At 37.0% G+C, this 18,786-nt stretch overlaps 2 protein-coding genes across 2 annotated transcripts; one reads left to right on the forward strand and one right to left on the reverse strand.

Moving 5' to 3' along the window:
* The first annotated feature begins 3,050 nt into the window (after positions 1-3,050).
* LOC106711483 (probable endochitinase) lies at positions 3,051-3,991 on the forward strand. Its single transcript, XM_014503804.2, has 2 exons — positions 3,051-3,100; positions 3,261-3,991. Exons 1-2 carry the CDS (start codon positions 3,068-3,070, stop codon positions 3,870-3,872), a joined length of 645 nt encoding a protein of 214 aa, XP_014359290.1. The 5' UTR covers positions 3,051-3,067; the 3' UTR covers positions 3,873-3,991.
* A 12,463-nt stretch (positions 3,992-16,454) lies between these two features.
* LOC123722159 lies at positions 16,455-17,279 on the reverse strand. The gene has a single exon (XM_045683032.1). The coding sequence runs from the start codon at positions 17,277-17,279 to the stop codon at positions 16,455-16,457; it is 825 nt and encodes a 274-aa protein (XP_045538988.1).
* Positions 17,280-18,786: the final 1,507 nt, after the last annotated feature.

Consider the following 18,786-nt stretch of genomic DNA (forward strand, 5'->3'; position numbering starts at 1 on the left):
ACCAGTCTCAGGACTTTTTAGATAATAAGGGTAGACAGAGATAAGAAAGGTTCTATTGTACACCGTCACCCGTATTGTCCGCCATTATTTTCTTTGGACAATGAACTTGCTATCGATCTGTGTAATTGAATGTCCCCTCCCCTGTTCGCTCTCTTTGCCGGGTGTCAGGAGACAATAAACGCATTACACGGACGAGAGCCTGTCAAAAGAGCAACACTAGCCCCCTCTGTCACGCCTTCTCTACTCTACGCTATTTTTCTTTTTTTCCCGTACACTTTGTTTTTGAGTAGTGCTTTTAGCTGACTACAAAGAAGTTAAACGGAAGCTCAACTTTTTCCTCGTCTATATAATGTAATATAAAATTGTGTTAATTTTTTTTATCAATTAATTTTAAAGAGCCATTGTTGGGAAACTTTTGAGCGGGTATTATACTATACTTATATAACTGGTGCAACTCATCATGAATTACAACAAAATGAGTTAAAAAAAACACAGAAGAAAAAAATGAAGAATTTATTCTCATTTAAGTTTTTAATGCTCTATTTTAAAAGCATGACTATCTCTGAATTAGTGCAATGGACAAGGGCCATCAAAGTCACGGTTTTCGATTAACGCCATTGTTGTACATCATAGTATGAGTGTAATATCAGTATAGTATCGAGCTGTGACAAGGGTTGACCTAGATCACAGACAGTTTGCACACGCCGGCCCTTTGCACATATTACACTTACAATAAAATGTATCTCCAAACGTGCTGGCTTATTCCTATTGTAACCCTTTTAATGGTTTTCATTTCCTTTTTGCAAAAGATATTGGAAAATTTTAAATTAATGTTAATTACGTAACCATTTTTTTCCATCAATAAATATAGAGACGCACTGTGCACTGGATGCGGGCGACACAGAACCGGGCATTTTGGCCATCGATAAGGGAGGTCTACGTCTAGCAGTGGACGAACACAGGCTGATTATGATGAACATAGAAGATCAATCAAAATTCCTAACTAAATACCTCTAACATACCAGACTCTTTGTGTTTGTTCTGATGTTGATTGGATTGTGGATTATGATGTTTTTTTCATTTATTACAATGTTGGTAAATATGAAGTCGAGTTAATACTCCGTGCAATAAGTGAGCTCTTATTAAGATCGGGCAACATTGAATTAAATATATATCAAGTTTGTGTATCCCGATTCCAATATCGCGGGGCCGACGAGGGTCAGATATTATACCGCAGAATATACGATAATATTTTTACACGATGTCGCAGTCACACGACTTCATATGATCTACTAAATATTACTTCACATGATAGTGTTTTGCTTATATACTAATTGATCACCTTTGCATGGATTTGGACCGAAGTCAATATTTGATCCTTGAGATTCATTCCATAATTATATTAACTACCTTGTATAAAACTCTGTTTTCTCAAAATTCCTATTGTTATCTGGTCTATTTAGTTTGGAAAAGAATAGTTATTTAGTAAATATTTAGATATATAGTAACAATAATTACCTAATATTAAGTAACAATAATTTAACTCAACATCACTGTTATATAAGATTTTGAAACGTTCTCGTAGCAAAGTAATTTCAGACAACAGAAAATCTTAATCTGGCGAAAGAGAATTATTAAAACAAATTCTTCAAGATTAAATGTGCTGAGATTTATTATCTGCCGTCCGTCTACATTAAATAACTTCCTATAGCTATGGAAGTTCAGTTTAACGGGACAGTTCTTTCTTTCTGCTTAAATACTTCAGGATAATTTTCCTTCATGCTATTTTAAGTCTTATGTCAATCAAGGAGAGTCGATTTTGGTAGGTCAGATGGAGAACGCATTAGAATTGCTAACGATCCAAATAGTATGGAGCGTCGCTAACAGTTCCATTGTAGCTGATACATTGGCTAAGGTGCTTCAATTTATAGCACATTTATGTTTGCGAAAAGTAGTAAATTGTGTCGTAGTCTCTGGTATTTATTACTGCAGCTTGCAGGAGGTCCCACGACATGCCCTACGTCTGTAATAATACTCAATCAGCACATTTAAATACAGTAAAATATGATTAACAAACAAACGGTCACATGTACCATGTTCGCGGTTATATTGATACGTTTTTATCATTCTTAAAATTGCATGTAATAAGTTTGAAGTCGTTTACTTTTTTCATGATGTCATTACATCAGTTCCCTATCAGTTTATGACATTCAATAGATAAGGTATCCATTGTTAAACACGACTCTCATATATAGCTTTAACAATTCATATCTTCAATGAAAAATTTAATCATGGCATCGTAAACCTTCACTATGACAAACAGATGACAATTTTTTGTGTGTAATATTAGACATGTATATTTTCACGCACACAATAACTTTTCTTGAAACACTCGTATTTTTGTGATAAAATGTGATTTATGATGAAGTATGAAATCTAATAGACAATATCTTACTAATATTATAAATGCGAAAGTTTAGATGGATGCTCACCTGATCTTGATGAAATTTGGCACAGATGTAGAACATGGTCTACAATATTATGTTTTTTTTAATCCGCGCGGACTGAGTCGCAGGCAACAGCTAGTTATATAATAATAATTAAAATACTGATCTATATTATTCTAATATATAAGAGCGCGATGGCTCAGGGAATAAGCACTTGATTTGTAATCTGCAGGTCCTGAGTTTGTACCCCGACATGTACCAATGTGTTTTTCTATTTTTGTTTTACGTCTTTGTACATCTAACCGACGTTCTTACGGTGAAGGAAAAACATCGTGATTCAAGCTGCACATAATTGGAAAGGAAACCCGCACTGGGCTACCATGGTTGACTATAGCCTAGTCACCCCTGATTTAGGATAAGCTCTGATTTCCTTAGTGGGCTCTTCAGACGAAATCAAAATATAGTAACATTGATGTGTTGATGCATGTCAACTACGTTGCATTAATGTAGCAAACAGGATTACCATTTTTATTGATACAATCCACTTTATTGCCTCGCATGGTATAAAAAGTCGCGGTGTTTCAAACGTTTGATCACAAAATTCCAACAAACACGAAAACATGTACGGAAAATTGATAATCAAGGCATTCATTGTAAGTTCGTTGAATAAAAAATTCGAGAAAAAACGAAATATAACGTTATATTCACAGAGTTTTTCTTGATTTGTGTGTCTAATTTGTTTCTAACGGAGTTCTTAACTAAATACTATATTTCTTCGAATAAATTCCTTATTTAAATAATCTGTCTTTTAAGATACTATCAGCGGCTTGGTTGGCATATGGGGCTGTCAACTGCACGGCGGCAGGCAGGTTCGCGGACCCCGCGGACTCCACCTGCAAGAACTACACTCTCTGCGTGTTGGTGACCTCCAATAACAGCTACATCGGTTACAACTATGTCTGCCCTACCACCAGCCTCTTCAATCCCATTACTGCACAGTGCACCACCGCGTACTCCTGTAACGGCACTTCTACTAATACCACTTCAACCAACACCACTAGCTCCTCCGTTTGTACCACCGATGGATTTGTCGCGGATCCCACTTCGACCGATTGCTCCTCCTACATCCAGTGCGTTCTGATCAACGGAGCTTTCCTCGAGACGACACTAACCTGTCCAACCGGGACATTCTACAATCCTAATACTACTCTGTGCGAAGTGAACTACGTGTGTGCCTTCACGTGCACGGCGGCTGGTAGGTTCGCTAACAGCGCGGACACCACTTGCCAGACCTACTATCTGTGCGTGCTCACCACTACTGGCACCTACATACAGTACCAGTACAACTGTCCTACCATATCCGTCTTCAGTCCCGTTACCAGAATGTGCACCACCTCTTATACTTGTCCTACCGCTTCGGGATAATATTGATTTTGTTTCTTAAGATTGATGTGATATTATTTATGAATGGATTGTAATAACATAGCTGATATAGCTTGTGTGTGCTTATACTCGTATTTAGAGAAGCGGTGCACATTACAAGAGTAAGCTTTATTTTTATTTTATTAATTTATAATTTTAATTAATATAAATAAATATATGTGTAATGTGTTGTGATATTTTTTAATTGATAAAATAAACTCGGTGTATTTATTAATGCATTTTAATAAGTATAATAAACTTTCCTCTATGTCTTGAAAATGTTTTCACTTGACCTGTATAAGTAACTAGTATTTTTGGTAACGACATCAGATTTTTTATTCAATCCATTAATTCTTTTCTTTTCTGGCGTCGCTGAGTGAATTGTTGTAGCAGACTCGAGTCAAAATCATCCCCATTGTTGTCTGAGGGAACAATGTCACCCCACGATTGAAATTTAAAACGTCTACCAAAATATTTCTTCCATTTTTATGTAAGATTAAAAATGTTTATTCTTAACGCTTTGTTTTATATGTGCTGATGAATATTTGCAAAGCCTTTTAGTTTTAACATAGTCGTGTGGACGTTCCCCACGACTATATTACTACAAATGAAATAAGTAAATACTACGGGTAGTATTCTCAGATTTCACCAGACAACAAATTTTTTTTCAATTTTAAAGTTTGATGTAATTGTTTTCATACTATCATATACATGCTTTCAAGGACAATAAAAACGCAAAGACACATTTGTTACATTTGGAATCTATCTGTTATATTTGAGACAAATCAATATGAAGATCATTGATTTCTAGGTATCGTGACATGAGTGTTTTTCTGGTAGTTTCGGCTGTAGGAGCGAGATCACTCTGTAATTGAAAACAAATATTAATAAATGCGAGCACCGCGATCTGGTACGATCCGCTTCGAGCCGGTACAAGCCGGTGGCTTCGGGAAATTGGAAGAAGAATAAAACGCGTCGACTTCGATGCGGGGAAATTTGCTCGGTAAGATATTGAGGCCGGCGTTGCCAGATGTTCAAATATGAGGTTTATTACCCCAACATAGTGCTTCGTCTGCTTCGTTTATTGTTATATTTTTTACTTTATTTTAGATTATCTATATTTGATAATTCATCTATTAAATCGAAATAGGCCAAAAATTGTACAATGTTTTTCGCTATTGTTGGCTTAGTAATATTAAATGATTTATAAAATTTACGATTATAGATGAAATTCTTACAGCTAACAGATAGTATCGAACGGATCTAGATAAGGTGATCATTTGATGTATATTTTACCGATATGAAATAGAAGACAAGTTAATGATAAGGAAATAGAATATTTCTAGAACATTAAGGTTTCGTATACACAATGTATTCAACAAACGTCTACATCTCGAAGGTTAAAGTGAGGCCTCCCACTGTTTTGTGTGTGTTAAAATAAGACAACTTTTTCCATTACATTTTGGAAAGTTCGCAAAAAGTTTTTTTTTGGACGTTTCATTTTCAGTTTGTAAATTTGTTACATTTTCAGCTTTAAATATTATAACGGTCTTAATACTGCTGTTTTACAATTTCTATATACAGTCAAAACCGTTTATGGCGACATCGTTTAGAACAATATACCGGTTAAATTGACCAAAATCAAAGGTCCTGGCTGAATGTTATATACATATCTTTCCTATTAATACCTGTCACCGGTTGTTACAACTATCGGTTTTTACGACTCAATATGAGTAGTCCCTTCGATGACGTTATAACAGATTTTCACTGTATATCTATAAAGGTACAGTGGATTACGTCAATGTGTTGTGTGACTTACTTTATTATTATATAATACAATGTTATTAAACTTGTTGGCTCAAAGTTTATGTAAAAAACTTAGTTTACGCTGTGTTATGCGAAGGCGATGGCATAATTTCGCGATAACATCTCAGCCCCAAGGGTTGTCTCGCAAGTGGCAAGGGGATCGAGGGGGGAGTTGTCGGAATTTTTAATAGCACTTGTTTTGCTCCACTAAGCAGATACCGCAACCGGTCTACTAGAGAATTTTCATACTTATAATTTTACTACAATTATGAAACCATATCAATGAGGTAAATTTAATAAATTTTTTTAACAATTTAATAATGAATTTTTTCATAAAATAGACCCTTCATTAGTAATGTGTTCCAATTAAATAAAGCTTACTTGTTAGAATGAACTCAGAAGAATAACTTTTTAAAATACGATTCAATATTTTATTACAGTACAATATTTTGTAAAACAAAAGTCTAGATGAAACAGGAAAATGTAAAAATAAACTGACTGACTAACAATGAAACTGATTACAATCGATGAGGAATTTCAAATAGAAAGTAATAAAAACAATAAGGTATTTAATTAGTTCGTTGAACTATCTGGTATTATTAATTTATGTTCCGCAGCTGGCTTTGGATAATCGCAGCCATAATCTGTGGCAGTTACGCCGCTCGGATTGGTCGCTTAATCGATGTTAATCGCAACCGTTAGATTGTAATAATACTAACATTTAGTGATAAAAAGTAATAAAGTATTATTTTTTGATAAATAAAGATCACAGTTTTTCTTAGAAGTGAAGAAATTGCATTTTTTAAAGCATATGGTAACATTCAACAGTGCATATTTATGTGAATTCAGGATTTACCGGAAGAACCTATGATTTACCAATCATTTACTGGCAAAGTTCGAAGTTATGTGATCTTTGTTTTTTCAAGTATTATCACCATTTACTAATTAAAAGTTAAGATTTACTTTCAATATTATTATATGGTACTTATAAGTTTTTTTTTTATTAAATAATTAATTATGAAATACAATCCTTTTAAATGTTATAATAGTAATGTCGTATTTGTATAAGAAATTATTAAATCCGCTACTTTTATTTCTACCACTTTGTTGAGTCATGCCGAGTTCATATTCATTATTATTTGCTTACCATCACCGCTAGCTTTGTGCCGCGAATTCGTAGAAATGAGACAACTCACTACGAACTTAAGATGCAAGGAAAATAGAAAAATGTTGTATCTTTTGTATTTTCAATTTCATGCTATTTGTACCTATATAATACTGGATTTTACTGAATATGTACATATAACCTCTTTGGATGTTAGTACAATGTTTATCTTTAAATAACATGTTGCTTCTTTGATTCCAGAAAAAACTGTAAATTATAAGAATGTTTCTTATACTCTTTTTTATTATTTTTTTTATTGAAATTAACTTTATTTAATTCTGATGAATTTGTGCCGGAAATATATCGTGGAGACTCAGGTGTGAGAGATTTGAATCACGCCCTCTGTTGTCAAGAATATGTCTTGTCCCAAACACATTATACACATATTCCATTGCCGCAACATTTATAAAACAGTTATTCTCTCTTTTTATCATTCAAAGAATGAGAGCTATGACAATATGTTTTTGTAAAAAACGATTTCGGAGCAAGTAATAAAACGTATTCAGAGTGATTGGAGTTGCGTTAATTTAAATCGAAAAAGCTGTAGATACTCATTAAGCGATCTCATAAAAGGCTCTAACGACCATATTTATTAGGCTATCGGAATTTCATTAAGTTCGACAAAAAGAGACGGCGAACATTTAAGTAATTGAAAAAATATTTTCAACGCGAACGATATGGAAGGAATTTGAACGTCATTATTTCTAGTATATATTTTTATACACAAATATACATACTCTTTTATGCCTTTGGCTCAATAATAATTGACCTAAAGTTAATTTCACACTTAGAATATGAGTTTAAATCACAATTTTTAGCGTTAGGAATCTCAAAACAACTAATAATTTTAATAAACTTCGTGTGTCTGTGCATAAAGTGTGTTAATAATAAGTATGTAAGATGTCAAGCTAAATGTTTTCTATTATGAATTCAAAATGAGAAACGTAAATGAATGGAGGATGTAAGGAATTCATTGAAGTCGTAATGATAAACGTTATCATCAGTCGCCGCGTCCGCATTTGTGTCATGAGCAGATCTTTTTCATGTTCCCTATCTACTGCCTCAGAAGCGGGCACCTGCTCGAGACTTTGGACCCTTGTCATTAAATAAAAATTATGGATATCATTGGAAATGTCTTTTTTAATTCATATTTTGTGTTAAATTTAATCACTAAATTATGATGGTTTTAATTTTTTTTATTCATGAAATTAAGATATTTATTTTGAATTACAAAAATAGATTTTTTTTTAATATATCTTTGTCAATCATTTAGACTTTTATTATAAAAAGTTTACACAAGAATTACACAATGGAATGGAAAAAGTTGTCTTGTTATAAGTAAATTGTCAATCGCTCCAACCGCGCTCTGCACCCGCAAACAGAATAAGCTTATACAGGTTTCTCAAAAACACAATAAATGTTACACCGACGGTTGTTAGTAAAAGTAACTTCAATTCAAATAATCCTTTTATAATCACCCTTCAGATCACTTGAGATTATAAATTGTTCAGAATTAAGATCGTAAATTTGTGCTACATTACCTACTTCTTACATACAAAATTGTTAGATACGTTTTGAAGGAAGATAGGCAATGGTCATTTTAGCAAACATCGAACAATAAATAAACGAAGGTAAAAAAGGATATCTGACAAAAACACTTGATAATTATTTACGTGGAGGTTGGGTTTGAGTAAGAACAAGGAGCGGGTGAGATATGCGCGCCATTAGCTAGGACCGCACCGCCGCAACGCCGCCGTACCGCCGGAACGCCGCTGACACATCGGGGTTACGCGACACCACGTTTTTGCTACCCCTCTAGTTAATGGCACTCACTAAGAACATCCTGTAGCAGTCCGCAAAACGCTGTCTCTGCAGTATTAACTCCTTGATCTCAAATGGAAATCCATTTTATACCTGGTTTTTTATCTGTAGATTTATTATAAGAAAAAGGAGTTATTTTGACTTCAAAAATATGCACCGTTTTATGGGCGAGGAGCAATTTTGTCTACCGGCAGCTGGGGAGCGAAGATTGCTCTGCGATTGAAAACAAATACTGATGAATACTGAACGTCGCCAACGACATTTTATAAATTGGAAACAGCGCGTAAGCAGCGGGGAACTTGCTACATGTAATTGCTTTCGTTGATATTATTCATTAAAACTTTCTTGTGACAAGATAGACTCTTCTTATAAAAAATCTTAGTTATATTATTATTCAAAACTTAAGTGTTTCAACTAAATTGAGAAAAAGGAGGGTACGAGGAAAAGTTAAGTAATTAGGTTTAAGTTTCTTTGACAACATTGGTTGTTAGATCTACTAGAGGTAAAGTGTAAAATGTGTGATGCGTTTCTTAATTACTAGCTGTCACACGCGACTTCGTCTACGCATTTTAAAAAAAACTAGTTACTAGCCTATGTGTTCTTCCAGACCTATACTCTACACTACATCAATGCCAAATTTCATCAAGGTTCGTTAAGCCATTACTGAGATACCTTCAAATCCCTCCATCTGAACATTCCCATTTATAATTTTAGATATTTGAATAAGGAATGTTTTACAGGAGGTATTGTATTACAAAGAAAGTTGCTGATTTGATCAAAGAGATGGAATGTAGAGTTTCACGGGTGTAGTGATAGATGGCGCTAGAGGTTCATGAAGGCATTGTTGGAGGTTCTATAGGCATTGTTTAATTGTGTATGTTTCTAATTAGTGTTGCGGATATTTGACAAAGATAAACTTAAATATAATTTTTCTAATATCTAGTCGAAGAAATAAATCAAATAAGAAAACGAGTAAAAATGTTTTGTTGAATAATTCCGAAACGGTTTTCTATGGAGAAAGTTTGAATTAGCCTAACTGCCGGCAACTGCAGCGCTGAAAACATTTTACAATCGACTGTACAATATTGATTTAACTGATTTGTTAGTTTGGCAGTAACATACATATATCTTTTAATACTGACCACGTTGAAGAAAATGTCTGTTTTATACTGATAATTCGGCAAATTTCAAAATTGACTAATGAATTTAGTCAATTTTGAAATTTGTTTAATAATGTAATAATTTTTTTTTATAATCAGAAAAGATTACACTAATTTTGTGTGACATTTTCTCTCTTTAGTGCACATACCATCTTATCAATACTCAAATAATATATTTAGTTCAAAGATTTGATACATAATGCGTAGAGTAGCTTCGGCTAGGTTGCCTCAGTGAGGGTGCCACGGCGAGAGAACTTGGTCAAATAAAAACAATAGCAGCTGTTTAAACTTCGTTGTAAGTAAGAGGCGACGCACGGATTTCTTAGAGCGAACTTTGTTAAGTTCTGTTAAATTGTTCACAGCCGCAACTTGAGCAAAACAATTTCATAATTCTTGCTGTTTTAGAATACGAATTGCCGCATTTTTCACTAAATTCAAATACTTTGGAGAGTTATAAGATATTTCTGTTAAAATTTGTATTAAAGAAATAAAAGTGTGATGTTATATCTAATACAACCACAACATAACTCACGCTCATACCAGAAGGTAGACAGAGACTATGGAATTCCATTTACGAGTACGTCTGATGTAGTAATTGCAAATAGTGGTGTTTGTATATTTTACTGCGCCCCTTGGTACATTACGTGACTATTACGTTTATTTATTTGTTACTACTTTTTAATTTTATATTAATACAGACTTTTCATATAACACGTCTCTTTCGTATGCAAAATGATATTGTCTCGTTTTTGAACAGATTTTACAGGAAAAATTGTTTTTTTTTTTGTATTTAAAAAATGAAGTTTTTCGGTAGTTTCGGCTTAGAAGCAATTTTTAAAAGTTTGTTAACTACTTTTATGGTATACGCTACCGGGTTTAAAATTGAAAGTCTTTTTTTCCTGTAGAAGCTTCGGGAAGCTGGGGGCGAGTGAAAACTTTCTTTGACAAGGGAGCGGAAATTTTGATTACGTCAGATATGTCAATACCAACTGTTTCTATCGCTTTAATACAAATTATAAGCAAAAAAGTTTAATTTCTTATATTATATATCTAATTCAAAAGTGAAAGAAGAAAGAGGTGAAAGAGGGTATGCGTAAGAAGGGGGTAAATTCAGATATGACGGCTGATAGGAATAGTACATACTGTGCCGACCCTCCATAGGGATAAGGGCAGGTTGATGGTGATGATGATATCTAATTCAAAAGGTAAAAAATTCAGCGTATTTTCCTTTTTTACCGTGGGTTTCCGAGACAAAAATCTCTATTTAAAACATACTTTCTTTTGTCAATGATTTTTTGGTCTCAGAAACCAACTAAGTGAGCACAAACGTAATATTTAAGTTCATACGACCGTTGATTAAATATGTACCTTGCGTTGCATATAAACAGGTTTCATTTCAAGCCAACATTCGATAGATCATCAGTCACGTTGCCAAACTATGAAACATCGATCGGTGTTCGGTTCTGTCTGGAAACAAATTTTAATTTAAATACACGCGCTCGAACGAGCCGCGCCGTAGCTGTATCAAAAACGAAAAATACTCAGTTTTCATTACTTTGTAGTTCCGCCTTTGTAATTTTTTTCGCTACACTTAATTTGATGGTAATCTGTGTTGTGAATGAATACTTTTATGAAGTACTGTGTTCTTATTTCTCTTTAATAATGTCAATAGCAAATAGTACAACAAATTTCTTGTTAAAATCACAATAATTTAATAGAACAATACAATCTAGGGATATTATAAAATATTTATTCAAATGCTTCGAAAGTTTACTCAACTAAACAGAAACGGTTGCCTATAAAGTTGTAAATTGTATGGAGAAAACAGGCGAGGCTGTAAACGAGAGCGTTCAAACAGTCCGCGAGTGATGGAACACTCCAGCGGACAATTTGGCAGCGGGCCGAATTGCTTGTAACATTTCCCTACTGAAAATGCCCCGATGAGAGCCTCCGATCTAACTTATACCGTTAGATAAACTAGCTGAGAACGATACTGTTTATCTAATTGTAAGATATTACTTAACAGCTGACATGTTTAACGTTGTCAACAAAAATCTCTGTGTAAAATCATAATTTTTGTCATAGAAATAACGATATGTTTGAAACGGAGATTTTGGAAATCATAAACCCACGGTCAGTCTGCTAAATGAGATCAGAAAATACCTCTATAATACATTTTTTGTACTGTCATAATCCCTGTTTACGAGAAAGTCAAAATTCACTTTCATGAACTTAGGTTCATCATATTTTTATCAACTTATAACAAATTGATTTTAGGTGACCGCTGATCTTTAACATTTAACTTGAAAGTCATAACATTCTATCAATTTAGTTAAGCTCGAGCTCGACCCGAAAAGATTAAAAACTAACGAAACGTGAGCTCCCGGACCGGAAAATTGATTCTACGATATCTTTTAACTCGAACCTAATGCGAACATCTCGCACTAAAGTGGATTTTATTTCAATATCATTTATTTAAGCGCTTGTTGTCGTACATTCTGATAAGTTCTGTTTAATTTCACTGAGTAATAACAAAAATATATAAATAATTGGACGCCAGTTGTTACAAATTCAAAATTAATTATTTTGTCTTTAATATAGATTTATTTACTTCTTCTCTAGATCTTATTAATATTATAAACTAGCTTTTACCCGCGACTCCGTCCGCGCGGAAAAAAAAATAGAAAACGGGGTAAAAATTATCCTATGACCGTTTCCTGGTTCTAAGCTACCTGCCCATCAATTTTCAGTCAAATCGATTCAGCCGTTCTCGAGTTATAAATAGTGTAACTAACACGACTTTCTTATATATATAGATAGATGCGAAATTTTAAATGGATGGATTTATTAGAAGGTATTTTCGGAACCGCTGAACGGATCTAGATGCAATTTAGTATAGATGTACAACGCCTGTGTGTAGCCTGGAAGACAACATACGCTACTTATTAAGTTTTTTTTAATTACGCGCGGATGAAGTCGCGGGCGACAGCTAGTTAATTATTACTAGTATTAGTTCAGAACTTAGTAGATAGTTGTATTCTAAAGTGACTAGTAAAATGTAACTTTTTAAAGATTTGTGGTGTGCGGTGTTGGAAGGTGAGAGATGCGGTGATGTGAGGGTGTGAGGTAGCGAAATGATGCGACCGTTATTCACAACACAATTTATTCTCACTCGTACACACACCAATAAATAAATAGAAGGAGAGTACAACACAGCGAAGAAAAGTAAAAGTAACAGGAGAAAAAGAAATATCACTGTTCGAGAAACAAAGTACACGTTGAGAAATCGTAAGCGGCGTGGTATATCGCGGCACTGTAAAAACTCCACTGAAGTCCGGTGCGTGTGCAAAACCGGTCAGTGACCCCCGCTCAGCTGTGCGTTGCAATTTTGAAATTGCCAATCAGAGGTCAATAAAATTAGTCGTCACGCGCGACGTCGACCACTCGTCAAGCACCTGTATTTATGTGTGTGTGTGTGTGTGTGTGTGTTATGTAAGAGTGTGTATGTGTGACTGTGGAGTGTTTTTTGGAATATGTAGAAGGTCACCTACATCACCCCCCTCCAGAGACCTGGTTAAGGGCGATAAAAATCGGTAAACTTTACCTTACGTCCCGAACGGGTCGTGTACTCCGCAGTCACAGGTTCGTCATTAGTTGCGGTACTGTTGGTGTTGTCGCATAAAATGTACGCTGGCTTAAGACGATCAATCGAGACTGTCACTTCCTTCCCGTTAATCAATATAGTAAAAGATTTGTCACTCCGAGAAACGACCTTATGAGGGCCGGTATACGCAGGTTGTAATGACGCCCGCACCGCGTCTTCTCGCAGGAAGACGTGACCGGTATTGGCGAGATCTTTAAAAACGAAAACGCTTTTGTTTCCATGTCGCGAGGCCGGGGTTGGGTTTAACTTTTGCGCAAAAGCGCGCAATCTAGCGATGAAGTCACTGACATCAGTTGTACCGCTACTTGAAGGGTCAAAAAATTCCCCGGGTAACCTAAGAGGCTCCCCGTACAGGAGTTCAGCAGTGGACGCATTCAAGTCTTCTTTAAATGAAGATCGTATTCCCAACAATACCCACGGCAAAGACTCGGTCCATTTTTCTCGCGCATGGCACATTATGGACGCTTTCAACTGTCTATGGAAGCGTTCAACGAGACCGTTAGCTGCTGGGTGGTAAGCAGTCGTACGCTTGTGCTGAAATCCGGCTATTTTCGCGAGGTGTTGGAATAACGCCGACTCAAACTGCCTGCCGCGGTCTGTTATAATATCCGTCGGGCAGCCAAAACGAGATATCCAGCACGAAAGCAACGCTTTAGCCACTGTCTCCGCTGTAATATCCGCGATGGGTACGGCTTCGGGCCACCGAGTGAAGCGATCAACGCAAGTTAAACAATATCGATACCCATCCGATAACGGCAACGGCCCTACGAGATCGATATGTACATGTTTAAATCTTGCGCGGGGCAAATTAAATGTGCCTAGCGGTGCGCTAACGTGTCGCGTAACCTTACAGCGCTGACAATCTAAACAGGTTTTTGCCCATTCACGACAGTCTTTTCTAACACTCGGCCATACGTAGCGTTCTGTGACTAACTTCGCTGTTGTATTAGCGCCTGGATGGCTCAACGAATGTAAACAATTGAATACTTGTCTACGGAAAAATTTAGTAACAAATGGCCTAGACGTCGGTGTACTTACATCGCAGTACAATGGGGTTCGACACCCGGGCAATGCTAATTTTTCTAGACGTAACGACGAACCTTCAGTAATTAATTTTTGAAGTTCGGGGTCCGTAGCCTGACTGTTAGCTAGGGCTTCTAAGTCTAGAGGTTGATCCAACGCTTCGACACGCGATAAAGTGTCGGCAACAACATTATCCTTACCGGAAATATGGCGAATATCCGTAGTAAATTGAGCGATATAATCTAAATGCCTATACTGCCTAGGCGAACAGTTTTTCTTCCTTTCGTGGAATGCGAAACTGATCGGCTTGTGGTCAGTATAAATAATAAAATGTCTAGCTTCTAACATGTGCCTAAAATATTTAATGGCTTCATAAATAGCTAATAATTCTCTGTCGTAAGGTGAATACTTAACTTGAGATGGACTTAATTTGCGCGAAAAGAATGCAAGCGGTTGCCATGCGTTATCAGTAAATTGTTGCAATACAGCGCCGATAGCTGTGTCCGATGCGTCGGTAACAAGTGCGAGTTTCGCTTGGCAATCCGGGTGCGCTAATAACGCAGCGTCTGAAAGGGATTGTTTACAGCGCTCGAACGCATCGAGTGACTCATCTTTCAATGTTATCGGCTGGTTGTTTTTTACTATGCCAACTAATAACTTGTTTAGTGGCGCTTGTAATTCTGCCGCGCGCGGTAAGAAACGTCTGTAAAAATTAATCATTCCTAGAAAACGCCTAAGTTGACGAATGTTAGTAGGAATGGGAAAATGTTTAATCGCTTCTATCTTAGTGTCTAGTGGTTTGGTGCCACTCGCGGAGATGTGATATCCTAAAAATGACACGTCTCGGGCCCCGAAAACGCACTTAGACACATTAATCACCATACCGTAGTCCTTTAAACGTTGGAAAATAATACGTAAGTGGTCTTTGTGTTCTACTTCGTCCTTTGAAAAAATTAAAAAATCGTCTAAATAACAATAACAAAAATCAAGTCCCCTTGTCATTTCGTCTACAAACCTCTGGAACGTTTGGCTTGCGTTTGAAAGACCAAAATTCATATACGGGAACTCATATAAACCAAATGGGGTTGTTATTGCGGTTTTAGGAATGTCCTCTGGACTCACAGGTATTTGGTTGTACGCTTTTACTAAATCCAGTGTACTAAACACTTTACACCCTGCTATACTGTGAGCGAAGTCCTGTATATGCCTAATAGGATACCTATCGGGAATTGTCCTGGCATTTAACATCCGATAGTCCCCGCAAGGACGCCAACCGTTGTCCTTTTTGGGTACCAAATGTAACGGCGACGACCAAGGACTTTCAGACGGCCTAGCAATACCGCATTCCATCATGGTCTGGAATTCCTCTTTGGCGATTTTTAATTTGTCTGGAGCGAGGCGACGAGGTGAACATGAAACTGGTGGGCCTGATGTTGTGCGAATGTGATGTACCGTGTTGTGTGGTATGATACGGTGCGTGCCGGATGGTCGAGTAATATCGGGAAAGTCCGACAAAATTTTGTGGTAACCCGAGTCACCCGATTGGACTTTGACCGATGAAATGTCGTTGCATTTAACTCGCAACGCACAAGCTGTTACAAATGTTGTATTGTCAATAATACGTTTGTTACGACAGTCAACTATTAAATTGTAATGATTTAAAAAATCTACACCTATAATAGGTTTAGTCACATCGGCAACAACAAAACGCCATTTATAAGTTCTACGTAAACAAAAGTCAAGTTGTAAATGAACATAACCATATGTGTTTATACAAGAACCATTAGCGGCACTTAGCTGATACGTAGTCCGGGCACGACGCTCTCGCAGCAGCGATCGCGGGAAGACACAGAGGTCGCTCCCAGTGTCGACCAGGAACTGTGTCTTGGATTTGCGATCGGTGACGAACAGGCGACCAGTTGAAGAAGGGCAATCGTCGGTCGTCATTACCGATTGCCTCTGGAGTTTTCCGACTTGAAGTCACATGGAGGGCAACACTTTGTCGCCTTATCGGCGAATTTAAAGTGGTACCAGCAGACTGGGTGTCGCCGGTAGCTGGACTGGGATCTCGACGAAGAGCGTTGACGGTCGTGTAGTCGGGACCTGCCTCTTGATCTGCCGCTTCGTTGCCTGAGGGCCAGTTGTTGGACCTCCTTTCGTAAAGCAGCGATCTCCATGGCCAAGTCGACATTCTCACTCTGTCGGCTGGTTGATGCCACCTGAGGTGTCGAGGGGACCAGGTCATTGATCCTATCTGCTATGTCCGCCATCTCTTCAATTGTAGTAGAAGTCTGTCCGGCCAAAACCGTCTGAATGCCGGTAGGTAACCGGCTGACCCAAACTGTCTTCAAAAAGTCGGTTGAGATTTGCGATCCACCTAAACTTTCAAGATGCCGAAGAAACTGTGACGGCTTCCTGTCACCCATCTCCTCATGCATCAACAGCTGTGTCAACTTCTTTTCTTTTGATGCACTTAGTCTTTTAATCAGCTCCGATTTCAATTTTTCAAATTTGTTGGTGGAGGGTGGATTGACAATTAAATCCTTGACCTCTTTGGAGTATAGGTTTCCCAGCTGACCAATGGCATAATTAAATTTGGTCGAGTCGCTTGTGATGCCGGCAATGCTAAACTGACCTTCCACTTGGGCAAACCATATCTCGGGTTCCTCCGGCCAAAACGGTGGTATGCGAATTCCAACCTTACATACATGGTCAGAAGGTTCATTTTGCAAACTTCGTGCCTCCTGAAATGCATCCTCGGTGTTGCTCATCTTGATGCTCCTCGGGGTCACCAATGTGGTGTGGGGTGTTGGAAGGTGAGAGATGCGGTGATGTGAGGGTGTGAGGTAGCGAAATGATGCGACCGTTATTCACAACACAATTTATTCTCACTCGTACACACACCAATAAATAAATAGAAGGAGAGTACAACACAGCGAAGAAAAGTAAAAGTAACAGGAGAAAGAGAAATATCACTGTTCGAGAAACAAAGTACACGTTGAGAAATCGTAAGCGGCGTGGTATATCGCGGCACTGTAAAAACTCCACTGAAGTCCGGTGCGTGTGCAAAACCGGTCAGTGACCCCCGCTCAGCTGTGCGTTGCAATTTTGAAATTGCCAATCAGAGGTCAATAAAATTAGTCGTCGATACGCGCGACGTCGACCACTCGTCAAGCACCTGTATTTATGTGTGTGTGTGTGTGTGTGTGTGTTATGTAAGAGTGTGTATGTGTGACTGTGGAGTGTTTTTTGGAATATGTAGAAGGTCACCTACAGATTTACCAAGACAAAATAACCGTAACTTTGGCTCAAGAAGTCTTAACGTAAAATATACAAGAGCTAAATTGAATGCAGTTAGCGATTCCTGTAAACTTGGTAATTGCTCTTGAGTTGTAATATCAGTGTAGTTTTGTCTGCAATTTCACTAAACTGGTGTTGTTGCCTAAAACTTCCTAACTCTTGAAACCTTGCTTTCCCGTTCAAAGTTAGGAATTTTCTTTGTTCATTTTCATTTTATCCAAATACATCTTTGAAGAATTAAATGCTATTTAATTTTAATTTTAATTATCAGAGAATCTTAAGTAAAACATCGTGATGCAACCCGCACAGAGAAAAGAAATTTCAAAGATATGTGTGAATTCCCGGGAGAAAATGACGGCGACGCGTCTCGTCACCCGTCACGTTCCGTCTCTCGAAATGGCGAAAAGTGTATTGCGGAGGTTCGTTTGGCCACGCCAAATGGAGGTCCGTGATCTCTGCCTACCTCTCTGAGTTACAGGCGTGAGTTGTGTTAAGTTCTTAAGTAAATTCTGATGTTTCTATGCCGTAAAAAATTTTATCATTTCTTTATTTCGTTAGCCAAAAAACATCAATGTCTTCTTTACAAGGATTTTTATTGATTGAGATTACGAATGTCGCCAGATGTTCAATTTATTAAAAGCAAAAAAGTTTTACGAATAATCCTCGAGTTTGTAGTTCAGGATTATTTTGCGGCGCTTTAAGTGCAGTTTGATATTTCTTCGAAATCATAGCAATATAAGTAGAAGTTGTGCGGAGAGACTTTCCATTTGTAAAGTTCAGTTGAATCGCAAACTATAGTTGGAGTCGAGCTTTTGAAACTATTTAAAATTTAGTTCCGAACGAGTGGTGGCTTGCGGCGGTTTGCGGTGGAGAAATCTGCATCCAATGTCCTTGTGTCTGCTTTTCCTATATGTGACGAGATAGAATATGTTTATTTTCTTCTTGTTCCTTAAAAATATGCTTTTCTATTACATTGTT

The sequence above is a fragment of the Papilio machaon genome, chromosome 20 (assembly GCF_912999745.1).
Source record: "Papilio machaon chromosome 20, ilPapMach1.1, whole genome shotgun sequence".
NCBI classification, from domain to species: Eukaryota; Metazoa; Arthropoda; class Insecta; order Lepidoptera; family Papilionidae; genus Papilio; species Papilio machaon.

Coding starts and splice junctions, on each gene's coding strand:
- LOC106711483 (XM_014503804.2), top strand. CDS start 3,068: ATGTACGGAAAATTGATAATCAAGGCATTCATT. Junction 3,101..3,260: donor TGATAATCAAGGCATTCATT/GTAAGTTCGTTG, acceptor CTGTCTTTTAAG/ATACTATCAGCGGCTTGGTT.
- LOC123722159 (XM_045683032.1), bottom strand. CDS start 17,279: ATGAGCAACACCGAGGATGCATTTCAGGAGGCACGAAGTTTGCAAAAT.